General features: G+C 63.2%; 1 protein-coding gene across 1 annotated transcript in view; it reads left to right on the top strand.

Annotated features, from left to right (window-relative positions):
* Positions 1 to 17,068, top strand: part of CUNH7orf50 (chromosome unknown C7orf50 homolog) — an 86,000-nt gene extending 68,932 nt beyond the window's left edge. The window contains exons 3-5 of the mRNA XM_036242079.1: positions 12,702 to 12,883; positions 14,421 to 14,502; positions 16,482 to 17,068. Of these exons, the coding sequence (XP_036097972.1) occupies positions 12,702 to 12,883; positions 14,421 to 14,502; positions 16,482 to 16,670 (453 nt within the window). The 3' untranslated portion in view covers positions 16,671 to 17,068. The remainder of the gene's footprint in view (positions 1 to 12,701; positions 12,884 to 14,420; positions 14,503 to 16,481) is intronic.
* Positions 17,069 to 17,504: the final 436 nt, after the last annotated feature.

Raw genomic sequence — 17,504 nt, 5'->3', positions numbered from 1 at the left:
CTGGGAAGTCTGGCTCACAGGTAGCCACACACTGGGCCTGCCCTCCCCCACCCATGACCATCTTCTCGTTCCTGGTCTGTGTGTGCCCCTCTCGAGGACCCTGTCGAAGAGAGATTGGCGAGCTCTGCCCAGTGACCACGTCAAGAGGCTGCAGCAGGTGTGCACTCTCTGTGGCCTGCTCTGGGGTCGGGGTCAGCTCTCCACTGGCCCGGGGCCCTCTAGATCCAAGTGCTCTGCACTCCCAGGCACAGCTCTTACCCAAACCCCACGGAGCCCACCTTTACCACCTGCCTGGCTCTCCCCACAGCCAGGAGTCAGGAAGAGAGGGGCAGGCAGCACATGGCTTGTGGGAACGCTGGGGTGCGAGTGCGAACACGCCAGGGCCCGGAGCAGGTCGTCTGCACACGTGTGTACCAGGACAGGAGCCTGGGGCCTCGGCAGGCCGGATGCTGGTGTAGGTGGAAAGGGCTTCTTGGAAACCTGCTCCTGTGGGCTTGTCAGCAGGTGTGGGCATGTGGGTGTGCGTGCCTTCCGTCCCCAGACTGCTGCACGGTGCCGCTGCTGGCCGGTGCGCTGGACTGGCTGGGTCCGCGCGGGGACAGGGCCCGATGCCTCGCTGCCGGTCTTGGGAGAGGCAGGGCTCGCAGGTGCCCTCTGTCAAGTTTGGGGGGCTCCCCCTCTTTTCTTAGTTTTCTGAGAATTTACACCATGAATGGACGTTGAGTTTTGTCAAATGCCCCTGTGTCCACAGATGAGGCCACGTGATGTCGCTTCAGCCTGTCGGCTGGGGGTACGTGTGTTCTTCCTTGGAGGTCGGACCCGCCTTGTACCTTAGAGTGAACACTGTTCGATTATGGCGCGCCATTCTTTTCATGTAGCTGAGTAGGATTTTTGCATTTACATTCTTAGGGATTTGGGTCGGTACCGGGTCTGGTCACACAGAACAAATGCATGGGGCCGTGATCCCCCCCCCCTTCCCGCCGCCCTCTGGAGGCTGTGCAGAGGTGGTGGCTCTCCCTTGCATGTCTCCTGGGTTCCCATGGAACCACTGGCATGGCGTGAGGTTCTGGAGTCGCAGTTGTCGGCCCACCCTCCCCAGGCCCACCACCACGTGGACCAAAAGGCGCCCACGCCAGTGAGAGGGAGGGGCCCAGTGGGCGGGGACGAGGCCTACTGCTGGACAGGCTGCCTCGCTGGGCCTGGAGCCGTCTGCTTTGCTCCTGCTTGCTTTTGGCTGGCAGCAGACCCTGCGACCTGGGCCCCGCCGGCACTGGTGGCGGTACTGGGGTGGGAAGGGGTGTGCAGGAGCTGCAGGCCGCGACCAGGTGTCTGTGTCCAGGTGGGGAGCCGCAGGCTGCGACCAGGTGTCTGTGTCCAGGTGGGGAGCTGCAGGCTGCGACCAGGTGACTGTGTACAGGTGGGGAGCCGCAGGCTGCGACCAGGTGTCTGTGTCCAGGTGGGGAGCCGCAGGCTGCGACCAGGTGTCTGTGTCCAGGTGGTACTGTGGCGGCACTTTTTGCGATTCCAGTGACTGCTTGCGGGAATCGAGCAGGCTGACTGCAGCCCCACACGCTGGTCCACACGTGTACGTCGGACCTTTATTCTTTCCTCAGTGACTCTGAATACTCCACGGGACTGCCGGGTGCCTGGCACCTGCTGTGACAAGCTCATTCTTACTGCATCTGGGAGAAGGTTCAGTTGCAACTTGGTGCTTCCAGGATGCCAGGCTGGCAGGGTGGCTCCACACTCACTCGTCCCCAGCCACCCTGCCTTCTCCTGCACCTCGCAGGGGCCCCCGCACTCCTCCCTAGGACATGGGTGGTAGCTGTCCCCTCTGCCTGGACCACTTCCCTCCAAAATAGTTGGGCTGTGCCCATCCCTCCAGGTGTCTATTCAGGTGTCAACTTCCTGGCACCCCTCTCTGTGACCTCCATCCTCCCACAACCACTTTACATTACAAAATGTAAATAAACCTACTCTCTGTGCCACCGACCTGATGTTCTCCTCCCCGTTAAAGCCTTCTAAGGTAATCTCGCTGCAGGCAGGTGTCTGCGTCTTGATTTATGAGCGACAGACATTTATTCCCCCCGGTTCTGGAGGCTGGGTGCAGACCGAGGTGCCAGCAGGCCCCGTGCCTGCCAAGGGCCACTCCCTGGCCGTGTTCTCGCTGTGTCCTCCCATAGTGGAGGCGCCTTTTCTTATGACGCACTAATCCCGTTCATGAGGCCCCACCCTGGGGCCTAATCACCCCACGGCCCTGCCAGCCTGTGACAGCAGCATCTTTTTATATATATATGTTTTTTTTTCTTTATTGATTTTAGAGAGAGAGGAAGGGAGAGGGAGAGAAAGATAGAAACATCGATGAGAGAGAACATCGATTGGCCGCCTTCTGCATGCCCCTTGCAGAGGATTTGGCCCACAACCTGGGCATGTGCCCTGACTGGGAATCAACCAATGACCTCTTGGTGCAGGGTCAATGCTCAACCACTGAGCACACCGGCCAGGTATATGTATATATATGTTATTTTAAATCTTCACCCAAGGATACTTTTCTTTCCATTTTTATCTTCAGATAGAGTGGGAAGGAGGGAGGGAGGGAGGGAGGGAGGGAGGGAGAGAGAGAGAGAGAGAGAGAGAGAGAGAGAGAGAGAGAGAATGTGAAAGACACATCGATTGCCTCCTGCACGACACCAACCAGGGCTGGGGACGAACCGCAACCAAGGTACATGCCCTTAGTGGGAACCGAACCTGTGACTCTTTGGTCCGAGGGCCAGCGCGCTACCTGAGCCAAACTGGCCAGGGCTGACAGCAGCATCTTTGTCTTGTCCCCACAGCATACTGGCACTTAGACAACGTAGCGGGAAGAGGGTGCATGACACACATGTGCAGTGCTTGCAGGGCCCTGTCATGGGCCTGCTCTTCCTGACCAGGAGCTGCTGAGGTCACTCAGAGTGTGTGGGCACCAGGGTCTCTCAGCTCCCTCCGGTGGACCCAGCCTCTGCTTCCAGGTTCCCATGGTAGGTAGGCCTCTTGGTCAAGCCCTCCCACTCCACCTGTTGGCCCTGTCCCTTAAGGCCCTCGGGGCACCGAGGTGCCATTCCTCTTGGGGCCCTGTGCTGAAAACCCCAGGGGTGCAGGGAATGGCCAGTGCCTTGGTGTGTGGCCTGGAGGGCAGAGCGTGACCTGCAGGCTGGTCCCGGCTCAGAAGGGCTAGGAGAGAACTCTGGATCCCACTCTGAGCCTCAGTTTCCTCCTCAGTCAAGCATGGGTGACAGGGCGGCCAAGAGCATGAATGAACCCCGCTCTGAGATGAGTGTCCTGTCACCTGGCATCTTTAGCTATCACCTCTGCCTGTCCACCCTGAGCCAGGCCAGCGGTCCCTCTCCTGTTCTCCCAGGCAGCCCATCGAGCCCCAGAACACAAGGCGTGGCCCTCGGCCTGAGGACTGACCGCAGAGGCGCCAGAAAGTCGCATGCGGACCCTCTGGCACTCCAGAGACCCGGCATCGGGTTCATTCCATGAAACAGCGTCTTGGAGACTTGAAAACATTTCCGCATTTCAGCCTTATCTGTGAAGTGGACACACTGGTGCCAGCATCCCAGCGATCAACAAGAGCTCAGGGAGGCCTAGTCTGGAGGCCGCTGTCCTGGGCAGGTGCCCGCCCCTCCCTTCCTCACACCCACCCAGCTTCAGTGGAGGCCTGGGCAGTGCCGGCTGCCCCACTGCCAGGACCAAGCAAGCCTCCGTGGGGATCTCTGGGTAGCAGGGGAGTGGCCAAGGGGAAAAACACAAAAAGACTTGTCTTGGCTCCAGACCCTGGAGATCCTTATCAGGCTGGGAAGCTGGGACACCCACACCCAAGTCGGGAACCATGCCTGCTCTCCAGGGGAGAAAGGGGTTCCAGAGCACCCCTCAGCAGCTGGAGTGCAAGGTGTCCTGCGGCCCCCGGCATCTGACCTTCGTGAGGGCGGTGGGTAAGACGCCCCCCCCCCCCACCAGCCCAGCCTCCAGAGCCTCCTTCAGGCCCTGGCATGGGTTTGGCAGCCTCCAGGCTGCTGGAGTGTGGTTTCCCTTGGGTCATAACACTGATCTACGTCTTGCCTTAGGGGAGGGAGCACATGCTCTAGAAGAGGCTCCAGCTGTTCCCATGGTGAGGAAACAGCAGTGTGACTCCTTCGCCCGGCCCATGAGCCTTGACTGAGCTGCTTTTTGTTGGGCAATGTGGGTGCAATGGTGAGCAGCTCCCTCCGAGAGGGTTATGTCGCTGCTCTGGGGAGTGTTGGGGACCATGGGGTGGGTAGGCTGCTCAGTAGGTGAAGCAGAGAAGGTGTCCCTGAAGCTGAGGATGGATGACTGGGATCTTAGTGAGGAAGACCAGTGAGTTGTGAGAGCTGCAGGCAGCGGGAAGAGCCTGTGCAAAGGCCCTGGGGAGGAAACAGCAGGCCAGGTTCCAAGAACCTAGGACCCTTGTGCAGGTGGTGGAGATGTGGGAGTGGGCACAGCAGTGGACCCACATCTGACTTGAGCCCGTGTTTTGTGCCGAGAAATGGGGAGCGGCTGGGGCAGGGTGGCCTGCAGCAGTTGAGGTCCTGCCTCCCGTAGTTGGGAGTGGCCTGGCACGGGGGACCCCAGGCAGGCGGGCGAGGCTCTGTGCTTGCCGCTCTGAAGCTGAGCTGGGGACCAAGAAGCCGCCCCCAGGCCCCGTCGGTCTCTGAGCCACCTCGTTAAATGGGCACCCGGCAGGGTAGGTGTTAGCCGGGCCGGTTCGCTGGGTGGGTCTCGGGGTCCGTGCCCACGTGCGGGGACCTGGCACCGCCCACCGCCGGAGCCCCGCCCGCACGCCGAGCGCCTGCGCACTTGCGTCAGCGTCCAGCCGGCTGGATCTGGTTCCAGCCGCGCCGGGCCGGCCTGACATGCGCAGTACACGGGGCTGAGGGTGCAGGGCGGGGGGCGCGGGCCGGGCAGACCCGACGGCCCGGGACGCGGAGGTCAGTGCGCTGAGCCCGGGGGGCGCGGGGGTCCGTCCTGCACGTGCGCTCGTGGGGCGCGGGGCAGCTCCCGGAGGGGTTTCGGGGGTCCCGGCCGGGGGGGGGGGCGCCCTGGAGATCCCGGACCCTGGCGAGATTCCCCGGGTCCCTTGAGGGCGTGGCGCCCCTCCCCCACGGCTGAGCTGGGGTGGGGGCCCCACCGACGTCCAGGAGCCGACCGGCGCCCCGCCTGTCCCCAGCCCCCGGCCCCAGGGCGCTGCACCGGGAGGACCTCGGGTGCCCACGCACCGTCGGGCTGCCCCAAGGCCAGTGCCCTGGACTCCGGCCCCTCGTCTGAGCCGGGTCTGAGCCCGGACCGCCGGTCAGGCCCCTTTCCCGGGAGGACGGCGCGGCCGTCGTGACCCACCTGCAGGGCCCGCGGGGCGCGCCCACCCCTGCTCCGCAGCGGGACGGGGTTGGCGGTTCTGCTCGTGAAGTCACTGGGCTGTGAGTAACTTGCCATTCAGCACTGTGACCGGTTTTTGAAATTTTTATTGTGTACGCTTAGGAATTGTTGCAAAGTGAGGAAAACCTAACCCGTAGTGTGCAGATGTGATGAAGCGATTCTGAAAATTACGTCCAGCAGTTAATGAGGTTGACATGATGACGCACTTTGTAGTCACTCAACGAGACATTTGTTTTGATTTTGCTGTTCCTGTGTCTTGGAGCCAATAGCGTGCTCTGGTTTGGCTTTCCCCCGAGGCGCAGACCGTTGGCAGACCCTAAACCTCGGCCAGGAGGGCGGCAGAACCCCATCATGCCTGCGGTTGGGGGGAGCCTGAGGTGAGCGTTTTGTTGCTGCGTGTGCCTGCTGAGCTGTGGCTTTTTTCTCTCCTGACGACACAGGGCACAGGCGCTGCTGAGGAAGAGTACGCCCAGGGACTGCGAGACGGAAACGTGTTTGAGCCTCTGTGCAGACGTGTTTGCCTTGGAGGGCGCAGCGGCTGCAGGAGGGCCTGCCCTGGAGCCCAGGCCCGCCTCGCTGAGGGGCAGAGAGGTGTCTCAGGGTCTGGGGAGTCAGGTTGTCATTGGAGTGAGCAGTGACACTCAACTTGAGAGTCAAGAAGTGTGTTTGACATCTGTTGTGATTTGCAGATGCGTTTACGACTCGGGTGGTGCTCAGTACCAGTCAGCTTGTCGCGTGCTGGCCGGCCACCACCCTGCCTGACTGCGTTTGTAGATTTGTGGCAAATGCAGCCGTGGTCCCCGTTGATCACCGGTTTCCGTTGAAGGGAGGGGGGACTTGAAGCCCTGCAGGGCACAGCAGCCCACACGGAAGCACGGCCTGTGTGGCCTCCACTTCCAGGACAGAGCGCCACTGACATTCCCCTTCAGGCTGCGGGTCCTGCAGAATTCAGAGGGCTGCACGCCTGCCCTTGGGCTGCCGGTCATGACAGAAACGGAGCACTGTAGACCACCAGGCAGTGTCCGTTTGCCTGAAATCAAAGGGGGCCCCGCCAGGGGCCTGTGTGTTTGTCTGCCATGTGGGTGATGTTAGCCCAAGGGCTTAGCCGAGACCCTGGGGGATGGTGAGGGCTGGCAGTCCTTGGGACCTTGGGCCATGAGACTCGGCTCAGGTCCCTGCTGCTGCTGAGCAGTTCACCATTTCCCTCCGGTGGCCTGGGCCTCCTGGCCCGGGGCAGTGACCTGGGTGCATGTCCTGTGCCTGGGCTGTGGGAGGGGACTTCCGGGGACTCCTCCTGGTCCCAGAGGTGAAGGAGCAGGTTTCCGCTCAGACTCGCAAAGGAAAGCAGTTCTTGCACAGATCCCTCGTAAAAAGAGACCATCAGCTCGTGGGAAAGCAGGAAGGGGTCTCTGGAGGTGGAGCCGCCACTGGGTGCTCAGTAGATCACGAGGCCCTTACACTTCCTTGGTGGCCTGGAGGCCCTCCCGAGGTAGCCAGTGTATCTCCCCATCCTCCCGCCCCTGCTGTTCTGTGATCTTAGCTGAGGCCCTGAAGAATGTCTGCAGGGCAGGGAGCGGGCAGCCAGTACATGGGTGCACTCATACACCTGCAGGGCCCCACCGTGTACGTCTGGGCAGTGTCCTCTGTGCCACGCGAAGCCATGCTCCTCGTTCCCCAGCACGTCCCTGACCCACATCCCTCCGCTGCCAGAGTCCCCGGCAGCACCCCTTCTCGCACAGGTTCGAGAGGAGAGCCTTCGGTCACAGCTCAGTGTGCCCACATGTGCCTCCATCCCCCCTGTGTCTGTCCCTTAGGCACCAGCCTCAGCTTGGTGCTGGGCCAGGGTCCCACGGGGCGGTGCTCTAGGGGAGGCACCAGGACTGCCCGGGTTCCACGTTGGACCGAAACTGTTTCCAGGCCCTGTGCCCTTTAGTGGTGATGCTGGTGTACCTGGGGCGGGGGGGGGGGGGGGGGCTTGGAATTTCTGCCCCTCAGGACTGGGTTGTGGCAGAGAAGGGGCTGGCTGCTGACTGATTCCCTCTGGCTGACAAGGTAAACGGGGAGGTGATTTGTTTTGCATTGTCATTGACACCTACCATTTGGTCCTGGTCAGTCACAGGTCCCTGCCGAGGTCCCGTGGGACCCCTGCCCCCAAAGCCCTGGTGCACATCTGCTTGGGGTGTGGCTCGCCTAGGACAGGCCTGGGCGCGCTGTGACTGAGAGATGTGTGCTCGCGGGAAATCACGCCTGCGGCGCAGGAGAAAGTGGTCACAGCCGTGGGAGCTGTGGGTCCAGACGGGCGTCCCAGGCCGACGCTCGGGGCACGTGGGGCTAGTCCTGCCTGGCTTTGGTGCTCGAGCTGTGCCTCCGTGTGCCATTGGGCTTTTCCAGTGCATGTTGGCATCGAACAGACTTAGTGAATTCTTGGGCTAAAGGACAAGAATAAAGTTAAAATTTTCAGTGTTCCTTCTGAAATGCAGGCCGGTTGCCAAAGGGGTCCTGTGGCTGCCTGTGTCTAACAGCCTGGGTGTCCAGCTCACGGGTGTGTGTTGCTGGCAGCCTGCTGGGTGCAGAACTGTGCTTTGCCCCTGGGAGGGGCTCTGGTCCCTCGTGTGGCCTTGTCCTGAAGCAGTCTGTCCCTCATCCCCAGGGACTGGCGAGTCCATTCTGAACTCCCTCCAGCCAGGATACACGGGGAGGCAGGGCCCACTGTCAGCCAGCATGGGCAGTGTGAAAGGCCCTCCCGGAGCACTGGACTGGCCTTTGAGGACCGGTGTCCTGGCCTGCCACTTGTGCAGTGACCGTGGGCAAGATCTTACCTCTCAGGCCTTGTCGCCAACTAAACAGGAAGGAGCTCGGCTCCCTCGGGCCCTGGAGTCTGAGCCCTCTGGCGCTGTGCCGTGTGTGCTGCTGGGAAGAGGGCCCTCCAAGGCCCAGGTGCAGTGAGGCCAGGCAGGTGGGTTTGGGTGGGAAAGGGGGTTGTGGAGGGGCGTCCCAGGGGGAGCTGGCTTTTTTCCAGGACGTCATGTGGTGTCAGAGCTGAGGGCTTGGGGGGTCTGGGTTCTGGCTGGAGTTCTGTTCTTAGCCTCGTCTCACAAATACGGGGAGTTTGAACCCGGAGAAGGAAAAAATGAGTGGGTGGTTTTCCCGCCCCAGCTGCAGTTGAGCATCCCCTTACACTGAGTGTTGCCGCAGGTCGGAGGCCGTGGGACCTGTGAAGTTGTGTTCGATGGGCACGTCCCTGTCACCAGCACAGCTCTGCCTGCAGGTCCGGGTTGTCAGGTGGTCGTGACGCACAGGTGCTCTCCTGCTCTGGCGCCCTTCCATGTGTGCCCCGAGCATTGTTTCATGCCCTTAAAACCTGAGCAGGGTCCGTCCGAGGCCCCACCACACTGCGCAGGAGTCCCATCGAGAAACCGAGCTCCGCCAGGGGCGTCCCGCCCGCCCAGCTGTGGACGGGGCAGCCGCTCTCCCTGTCCTCCAGGAGCTCACTTACATCCGGCGTGAGCTCCTTGGGGCCAGAGCCCGCGTCTGCCTCAGCGCCAGCAGCACCAGGACCCTCGGAGAGCAACGGGCCCCACACAGCTCGCCACGTGCAGCGCCCACGGACACTCCACGGAGTCTCCCAGCTCGGGGACTTGGCTGTGTTTTCCCCACTCTTATGACTCATCAAAGCAGCAGCTTCCTGAACAGCTGATTTGCAAGTTCTCTGAAGTAACTTCTGTTCCGATCAGGATATTGCAAACCAAATGAAAGGGAATGTTGACCATTGTTCTTTTCCGTAACAGCGGAAAGGTGACAGTGTCACTCACCTTGAGCTTAGTCAGATGTTTGGGCAGAGGGGGGAGATTGGGGGAATTGGCCTTTAAGGAATGTAACATCATCCCTGCATACTTTGTCCTCAGCTGCGTCATCTGCCCAGCCTGTGCTGGTGGCTCTGATCCTGAGCAGGCGGGGTGAGCCTGGCGGCCTGGGCCTGGCTCTGCAGGTGTTGGCTCTGGGTGCAGGGTGCATGGGGTGCGTCTGGTTCTTTCAAAGTAAAAGATTTCTTTAAAATTTGTGGGAAAGACTCCCTGTCGTTCACTTTGTTGTCAGAAAGGGAAAACGTACTTTGCTGCCGTGAGTTACCCTGTTGAATTTTAACAATTGGGGAAATAAGTCTGGTTGAAGTTGAGTCCCTGGCCGGGCACAGGTGGGGACATGGGCTTCCTGCCTGGGGAGGCGCCTTTCTGGGGCCAGCTTCTCTGCTCTGGACCCCAGCCTCCAGCCTCGGGTCAGACAGCCAGAGGCAGGGTGTGAACAGATAGCTGGGTAAGGCTCTCTGCCTGCGGGCTCTGGGGCGGGATCCAGCCAGCTCAGGCCCTGAGCTGCCCTTAGGGACTGTGAGCTGTGAACAGGCCAAACCAGCAACTGCCTCTCTGCAGCACCCTCCCCGCCTCGACCACTCCTGACCCCAGCCCTCCCTGTCCGTGTGCCTCACAGCACACGTTCTGGTCATTGTCAGTGCTCGTGTCTGACCCACGGCTGCTCTAGGGGTGTCGGCTGGCAGGGTTTGCCTGGGTGGAGGGAGGTGGTGGATGGAGGTGCTCCCCTGTTGAAACTCAGGCCTAGAACAGACCACATGAGGGTGTGTACGCATTTGTGTGTGCCCGCGCACACACGGGGCACCAGTCTGGAAGACCAGAGGGTCTGGGCTGGGGGCCTTGGGGACAGCCCCATAAGCAAGAGTTGGAGTGTTATTTAAATTGGGACCTAGCCCTCGCTGCTGCAGCGCAGTGGTTAGAGCACCAGCATGCGGACCAGAGAGACAGGTTCAGTTCTGGTCAAGGGCACGCACCTCGGTTGTGATTCGGTCCTTGGTCCTGGTTGGGGTTGTGCAGGAGGCAACCAATTACTGTGTCCCTCTCACATCGACGTTTCCGCCTCTCTGAAAATAGATGGAAAAATATCCCTGTGTGAGGATTTGAAAAAAATAATAAATTGGGACCAAGTTCTAGGTCTCTCTCCTGTTGACGTTTTTCTTTATACCACATTTTGGAAAGTAAAATGTGCCCAACATGCAGGGCGGTGTGCTCAGCAGGGGGGCAGGTGAGTGAGTGAGTGCCCTGTGCGCCCTGGCGCTGGGTCCCAGGCGGCCCCAGGGCCTGGCTGGGGCGTGAGGGGGAGAAGCCCCACCCATCCAGGTGTGGGCTCCTACGCACCTCACCAAGGACAACGTTCCCCTCGCCTTGAAAACCCTTGTGAGTGTGGGGCCCAGTCGCTCCTGCCCCCGGTGGGAGGTCGCAGAGGCCCAGAGGTTTGTCCCCTCTGCTGCTGGAGGCGGGGCCAGCGCGGCCTCCAGGCCCATGAGGAGCGTCCACCACCCTGTCGGCCAGGCCTGCCTCTCCCCGTCTCTGGCTGCAGCAGGCGGGCACAGCCTCCGCCCAGGGCCAGGGCCAGGGCCAGGGCCAGGGCGGGCAGCGCCTCCCGCAGCTCCTGGTGAAGGCGAGGCTTAGTGGTCACCAGGAGCTCCGGCAGAGACAACGGGCCTTTCTCTGGGACACAGCCGCCTGAGCTGGGGCCGGGCGTGGCTGCTGCTGTGGCTGCTGCTGTGGCTGGGGGTGTGGGGGCCGCCGTGCATGGAGCCTGCCCTCCAGCCCTGAGTGCAGGTTGCCAACGGTTCCGCCAGGCACCCAACACGCTGTGAAGGGTGCGGTCCAGCGGGAAGGCACAGGGTGGCGAGCAGACCGTGTCTGTGTCTGTGTGTGTGTGTGAGAGAGAGAGAGAGAGAGAGAGAGAGAGAGACAGACTGCAGTGGGGCGGGGTGCACCCCGCCCAGAGTGCACATGTATGACATCACAGGCAAAGAGCCCAAACTGGACAGTCCCGGGCTGCAGGGCACGTTCAGGTCCCAGGGGAAGCTGGGGCCCTTCGGGCGTGCCTGGTGCTGGGGGCGGCCCTCGGTGCCATCCCTGCTTGGCCTGAGCAGGTGCCTGGGCCTAGTCACAGCCCCCCAGAGCGCAGAGCTGGTGCACCTCGCAGGGTGGGCACAGCAGGGCCCCCCCCGCCCCTCAGCCACGCTGCACTTCACCATGGGTGCTGACTCGGCCCACCCGTGTGCTGTGTGTGCCCGAGGCAGGCAGGCCGGCTGCCCTGTGCAGAGAGGGTTCCACACTGGGTGACCCCACAGGCTGGCTGGCAGGAGAGCCTGGGTGGGAGAAGCTGCCCTCCCCGCCCTGTGGGTCTGCTCCTTCCCACGGCCTTTCCGGGGCTCCTCTGGATCCGGGCCTGACCTGTGGGGTCTGACGGTGAACACGGCAGTGTCCTGGGCCAGCGCGCTCACCCTTCTCGCCCTGTGGGTCTGCTCCTTCCCACGGCCTTTCCGGAGCCCCTCTGGATCCGGGCCTGACCTGTGGGGTCTGATGGTGAACACGGCAGTGTCCTGGGCCAGCGCGCTCACCCCTTCTTGCCCCTGTGGCTTTCTCAAAGCCCCTCCTCCCATCCTTCCCACCTCTGCCTCCAGCCTCCCTCCTGTGCCCCTCTGGACTGTCACTGGGCCCGCAGGGCACACGGGAGTTCTCGGGGAGCAGGGCAGGGCTCCCTTCTCTCTCGTGACCCGGCCCCTTCGGCCTCGTAACAGCAGCCAGCACCCTGCGGGGTCACAGGGCCCATGGCAGGGCCCTGTCCTGGGCCAGCTGGAGTCGTGGGGAGGTGCTTCCCCCTCCTCTCCCCTCCCTGAGCTCCCAACCTGCCCACCTCGGGAAGTGCTGGCAGCCCTGACCTGCTCCTGCCCCGGACCTCTGCACACCCCTCGAGCACCGCCACCTCCTCGCTGCCTCCCCAGGCCGGACGCCTCAGCTCCTCCGGTTGGTTTTCCAGGGGGAGGGAGGAGCTGGCAGAGCTGGTTTTGTTTTGTTTTCTAGGCGCCTCCAGGAGGAGCAGGGTGCTGAGTGGGAACGGAGGTTGCCGAGGGACTGGCATTTCCTGAGGGACCTGCTGAGGTGTAGGAGGAGGGAGGGGAGGAGGGCAGTGGGCATGTGCCTCCCTGGAAGACCTGGGGCCAGGCTCCTGGCGCCCGCCCCTGCAGGCACCTGCCCGAACCAGGGCAAACACGGGTGTCTGTCTCCCCTGAAAGAGGGTGTAGCGCACCCCCAGAGTGCAGGAGTCCCAGCGGCCCCTTCCTGCTTTACCACTGACCTCACCTAGGGGTCCTGGGTTGAGGGCAGCGGCCAGGGCACAGACATGCAGCTTCCTGAGACCCTAACAGGCGGGTTCCCCTTGCCCTGCAGGGAGGAGGCGCGTGCTTGGACCCGGAGCTGTCCCCGGAGGAGAAGAGAGTCCTGGAGAGGAAGCTGAAGAAGGAACGGAGGAAGAAGGAACGGAAGCGCCTCCGGGAGGCGGGCGTGGCCCCGGCCCAGCAGCTGCCAGCCAAGCGCTCCAGTGCCCAGCTGGCCCTGGACTACCTCTGTGGGTACGCGGCTGGGGGTGCTGTCCTGGCAGCGCCAGGGTCCCCGGAGCCCGGAGAGGGGTGCAGGCCGCGGGACCAGGCTGAAGCCAGCTCTCCTGGGACGGCATTGCTTCCTGGCGTCACCTCAGGGTCTCGGTGGCTTGAGATCCACAGACTCAGGACCCGGGCTGTGGGGGCCGCAGGAGGGCAGGGCAGAGAGGACGTAGCAGCTGTGAAGGGGGCGGGAAGGGTATCCTGGCTGTGGGCCTGGCACCCGGGGAGCAGGGCTGCCCTCCCACGCTTACCCACGGGTCCCCCTGGGACGGGCGCTGGCGCAGCTGCGGAGCTGACCGCCTGCTGGGCATGGCACTGCCTGTGCTCGGGTCAGACCCACTTCTGGGCAGAGCAGGCTGGTCCTTGGGCCCAGCCCAGTCACCAGGGAGCACCGGCCTTCTGTCCGTCAGTGAGCGACCTGTCCCTCAGTGGGACAGATGGACAGCACTGTTGTGTCCTCCACTGCCCGAAGGGGACGGGGGTCAGCAGCCAGGCCCTGCTCTCGAGGTGATGGAAAGTAGGAGCCCACTGAGGGCTGGGAGGGCCCTGAGGACACTGGGGGGCGGGGCAGAGCCCGAGACACCGGGTTTAAGAGGGTGAGTCGCCCAAGGCCACCCTGATACATGCAGAACCCAGATGGGAATTCCGGCCGGGCCCTGGTGTCTGGTCTGCTGGGAGGACGGTGGTGGCCTCTGGCCGGGCCTCTCTCTGACTGCTGCGAAGTGCCTGGTCCCAGCGGAGGGGTGTGTGCTCCCGCCCAGCCCCGGCAGCTGGGCAGCAGGCGGAGCTGCCGTGAGGCAGGGGACCCGCAGGCGCGTCCCCAGGGGTCGAATGGAAGCAAGAGCCTGCTGAGAAAAGCCCTCCTGGGCTGGCGGTACACCGAGTCCCCTCGGGGGTCTGTCTCCTGTGCGGGCCTCACCTCGGACAGCCCAGCCTGCTGGCCAGAGCACCACCCCCGACGTTTCCTCTGCCGACTGACCCCTTACCCGCCTCCTCCCCTTGGCTCCTGCAGCGCGGCGCCCCCGTGGGCTGGGCTAGTGCGGCCGGCGCTGTCCTGGCTTGGGCTGCTGCGGCCAAGGCTGGTCTCTGGCACCGTCCTCTGCGCAGCCTGACCACGGGCCGCTCCTCCCAGCATGCTCACGGTCTGCAGGTTGACCCTGCTGCAGCGGGCAGACGGGTGTCTGCCGTGGAGCACAGCACACAGCTCGGGGTGTTCACACGAAATCGTGGAGTTGTTGAGCGGACAGGAAGTGGGTGGCCCTGGGCCTCTGGCCCTCCCGACCTGGCTTGGCCAAGGCCCGCAGTGGACATATGGAGAGACGCCCTCCCCCTGGGCCCTGAACCTCTCTGCTCCACGTCCGCGCCCTCGGGCTAGGAGGGGCCCCTGGAGCCCCCTCAGGCTCCCATGAGCTGGAACAGGCCCCAGCCAGGAAGAGGCCCCCAGGCCGGGCAGCAGACATCTCCTTGCTCTTCTGGGGCCTGAAATGCCCTGTACTTGCTTTCCCAGCTGGGCCCAGCAGCACGGGAGCTGGAGGTTTCAGAAGACACGGCAGACCTGGCTCCTGCTGCACATGTACGACAGCCACCAGGTGCGTGCGGGAAGGCGGGGGCTCCAGGCCCCGCCTGCACCTGCTGGGGGGAGGCTCCCGGCCTCACCTGCACCTGCTGGGGGTGTCTTTCGACCTCACCTGCACCTGCTGGGGGGGGCTCCCAGCCTCACCTGCACCTGGTGGGGGGTGTCTTTCGGCCTCACCTGCACCTGCTGGGGGGGGGGGCTCCCAGCCTGACCTGCACCTGCTGGGGGGGGGCTCCCAGCCTCACCTGCACCTGCTGGGGGTGTCTTTCGGCCTCACCTGCACCTGCTGTGGGGGGGCTCCCAGCCTCACCTGCACTGCCCCCTCTAGTCTCCCTGCCCCTGGACCCTGCAGACAGTCTTGCCTCCTTTCTGCCCTGGGAGCCCAGTTAACAGAACCGGGGGGTCTGGCTCAGCAGATAAACTCTCCATGCCCCCTCCCCTGGCTCTGCCCAGCCGCCCACCCGACTCCCGGCAGCTCCGTCTCCTTTCTGGGGCCCAGTTGACCAGCTGACCCTGGAGGCTGGGTCCTCACCCCTGGCGCTCCGCTCCTGACGAGGTGAAACGGGCTGCCCTGCGCCGGGCTAAGTTCTGCTTTGACAAAGTCCAGTCTCCCTGGGTCCTCAGATCGCTCCTGCCTCTGGTCTGAGCAATCGCTGCCCGATCCAAGCTCACAGAGACTGTGCATTCTGAGAAGTGTGTAGTTTTAGCTCTTACATGAGCTTGTTTTGCTTTTTTTTATCCTCACCCGAGGACATTTTTTCGATATTTTGTTCAGATAGAGTGGGAGGGAGAGAGAGGAACAGGGAGAGAGAGAAACATCAACGTGAAAGGGACACATCGAGTGGCTGCCACCCACACGACCAACCAGGGCCGGAGACAAACTGCCACCGAGGTACGTGCCCTTAGCGGGAACCGAACCCGGGTCTCTCTGGACCGCAGGCCGACGCTCCAACCTCTGAGCCAAACCGGCCAGGGCCGTGAGGTGGGGTCCCGCTTCCTGCATTTCCTGTGGGCACCCAGTTGCTAGGGTCTCTCCCCAAGGACCGGCCTGCGGGGACCCTCTGCTCTGTTCCGTGGTCTGTCTGTGTCCGTCGGCCTTGTGCACGCGCCACAGGCCTTCACTGCTGTAACCTGTGGCGGACAAGACCACCAGGCCCTGTCCACTGACCTCGACACGACCACACGGCCACCTGGGCCAGGGGACGGCTGGGGAGCGCGGGCCCACGGTCGTTATCAGTTGCCTGCATCTTCAGCTCCCTCAGCTCTCGGCCTAGCACTTCAGTCTCCTTCAAACACCTGCTCGCCCTGGCCAGTGGTACAGTGGTCAGTGCGCCGGCCTGCACACTGAAGGTTCGATCTGCAGAGGCAGCTGATCGATGTCTCTCCCCCCCCCCCTCTCTAAAGTCAATGGAGCCTGGCCAGTGTGCTCAGTGGAGGGAGCGTTGTCCCGTGGACTGAGAGGTCCCGGTTCGATTCCTGGTCAGGACACATGCCCAGGTTGTGGGCTTATCCCCAGTGGGGGGGCGTGCAGGAGGCAGCCAATCCATGTTTCTCTCTCACATCGATGTTTCTATCTCTCCCTTCCTCTCTCTAAAAAAGTCAATGAAAACATACTAAAAATAAATAAGTAAAATAAATGGCAAGAACATCCTCGGGTGAGGATTGACAAAACCACCACCACCCACCTAGCGATTCGCTAGCATTTCGGGGGCAGAGGGTGGCTGCCATTGTGTGGAGCCCAAGCTGGGCCACGGCCCGCCCTCCCGAGCCTGTCCCCAGCAATGGGACAGTGGAGCCCGTGTGGCCTGGGCCCCTTTGCAGATGCCGCCTGGCCGTCCAGGCTTTAGTCCCTGGCATGAGGACGCTGTGGGCACCGCGGTGGGCCTGAGACTCCGGCTGCGGGGCCAGGACCCTGGGGCCCTCCCTCGGGCTCCACAGCTGCGTGCACACCCACACGCCCTGCCGCGCTGACCAGGCCTTCCCGCTGTGCAGGTTCCCGACGAGCACTTCTGCACCCTGCTGGCCTACCTGGCGGGGCTGAAAGGCCAGGCGCGTGAGCTGACCGTGCAGAAGGCCGAAGCCCTGATGCGGGAGCTGGACAAGGCGGGCGCCGGCAGCCCAGACCGCCCCCTGCTGGAGAAGACACGGCGCGTCCGGCAGGTGCTGCAGCTGCTCTCCTAGGTGCCGGCCACCGGGGCCCCTCCAGCCAGGGCAGGCCGGGGGCTGCCAGGCACTGGGTCCCTTCTTCCTGGCATCGCCCCTAGAAGGGCCACCGTGCCCTCTCGACCCCACTGCAGCAGGACGGGTCCCTGAGTACCTGCAGACGCCAATCCTGGCCCCAGCTTCCCTCGGGCCCCGCGAGCTGCTTGGGGGAGATGCCACTTTTCCTCAGGGCGTCAGCAGTTTGCCAGAGCCGATTCCCGCCAGCGGGGGCACCCCAGGTTTGGGCCCCGCATGTCGGTCTGGTGGCCACTAGCCTGCCCACTGAGCCCGGGCTGTGCTGTCCACCTCACACCGCCCTGCCCAGCGACCAGAAACTGGCTGCATCTTTAATAAAGCGGCCACACGGCCATGGCTCTTGCCCTGTGTGGTTCGTCTGCATGGCTTGTAGGGTGGGGAGGGGAGTGTGGAGACCGAGAGGCTGGCTGTGCCCTGCTTCCCGGACTTGCCAGGCGGGCTGTCTGCTGCCCCCTGCAGGCCGACCACTTGCAGGCCCTCCCACAGCCACCCAGCCAGGACACCTGCTGTCTGCCTGCACGGACAGCTCACGGCCCTGCTCTGGGCTCCAGAAGCTGCATTTGGGGCCTGGGGGAGAAGCTGTGGGCTGCTGGGGCCTGGGCCACCTCCACGGAGCAGGCCCTTCGGGACCCTGAGGATCGGGGTGGTGGGGACGTGGTCCTCTCAGCACTTGCCCAGCAGGTCTTTGAGGCCCCTCCCATGAGCAAGGGCTTGTGGTGCTCAGGTGGCTGTAGCCCAGCCTTCAGCCCAGCGATACCAAGCAAGGCAGAGGTGGGC

This window comes from Molossus molossus, unplaced genomic scaffold (genome assembly GCF_014108415.1).
Source record: "Molossus molossus isolate mMolMol1 unplaced genomic scaffold, mMolMol1.p scaffold_m16_p_4, whole genome shotgun sequence".
Classification (NCBI taxonomy): Eukaryota; Metazoa; Chordata; class Mammalia; order Chiroptera; family Molossidae; genus Molossus; species Molossus molossus.
The sequence above is the reverse complement of the archived record's forward strand: the minus strand, read 5'-3'. Positions and strand labels throughout refer to the sequence as shown.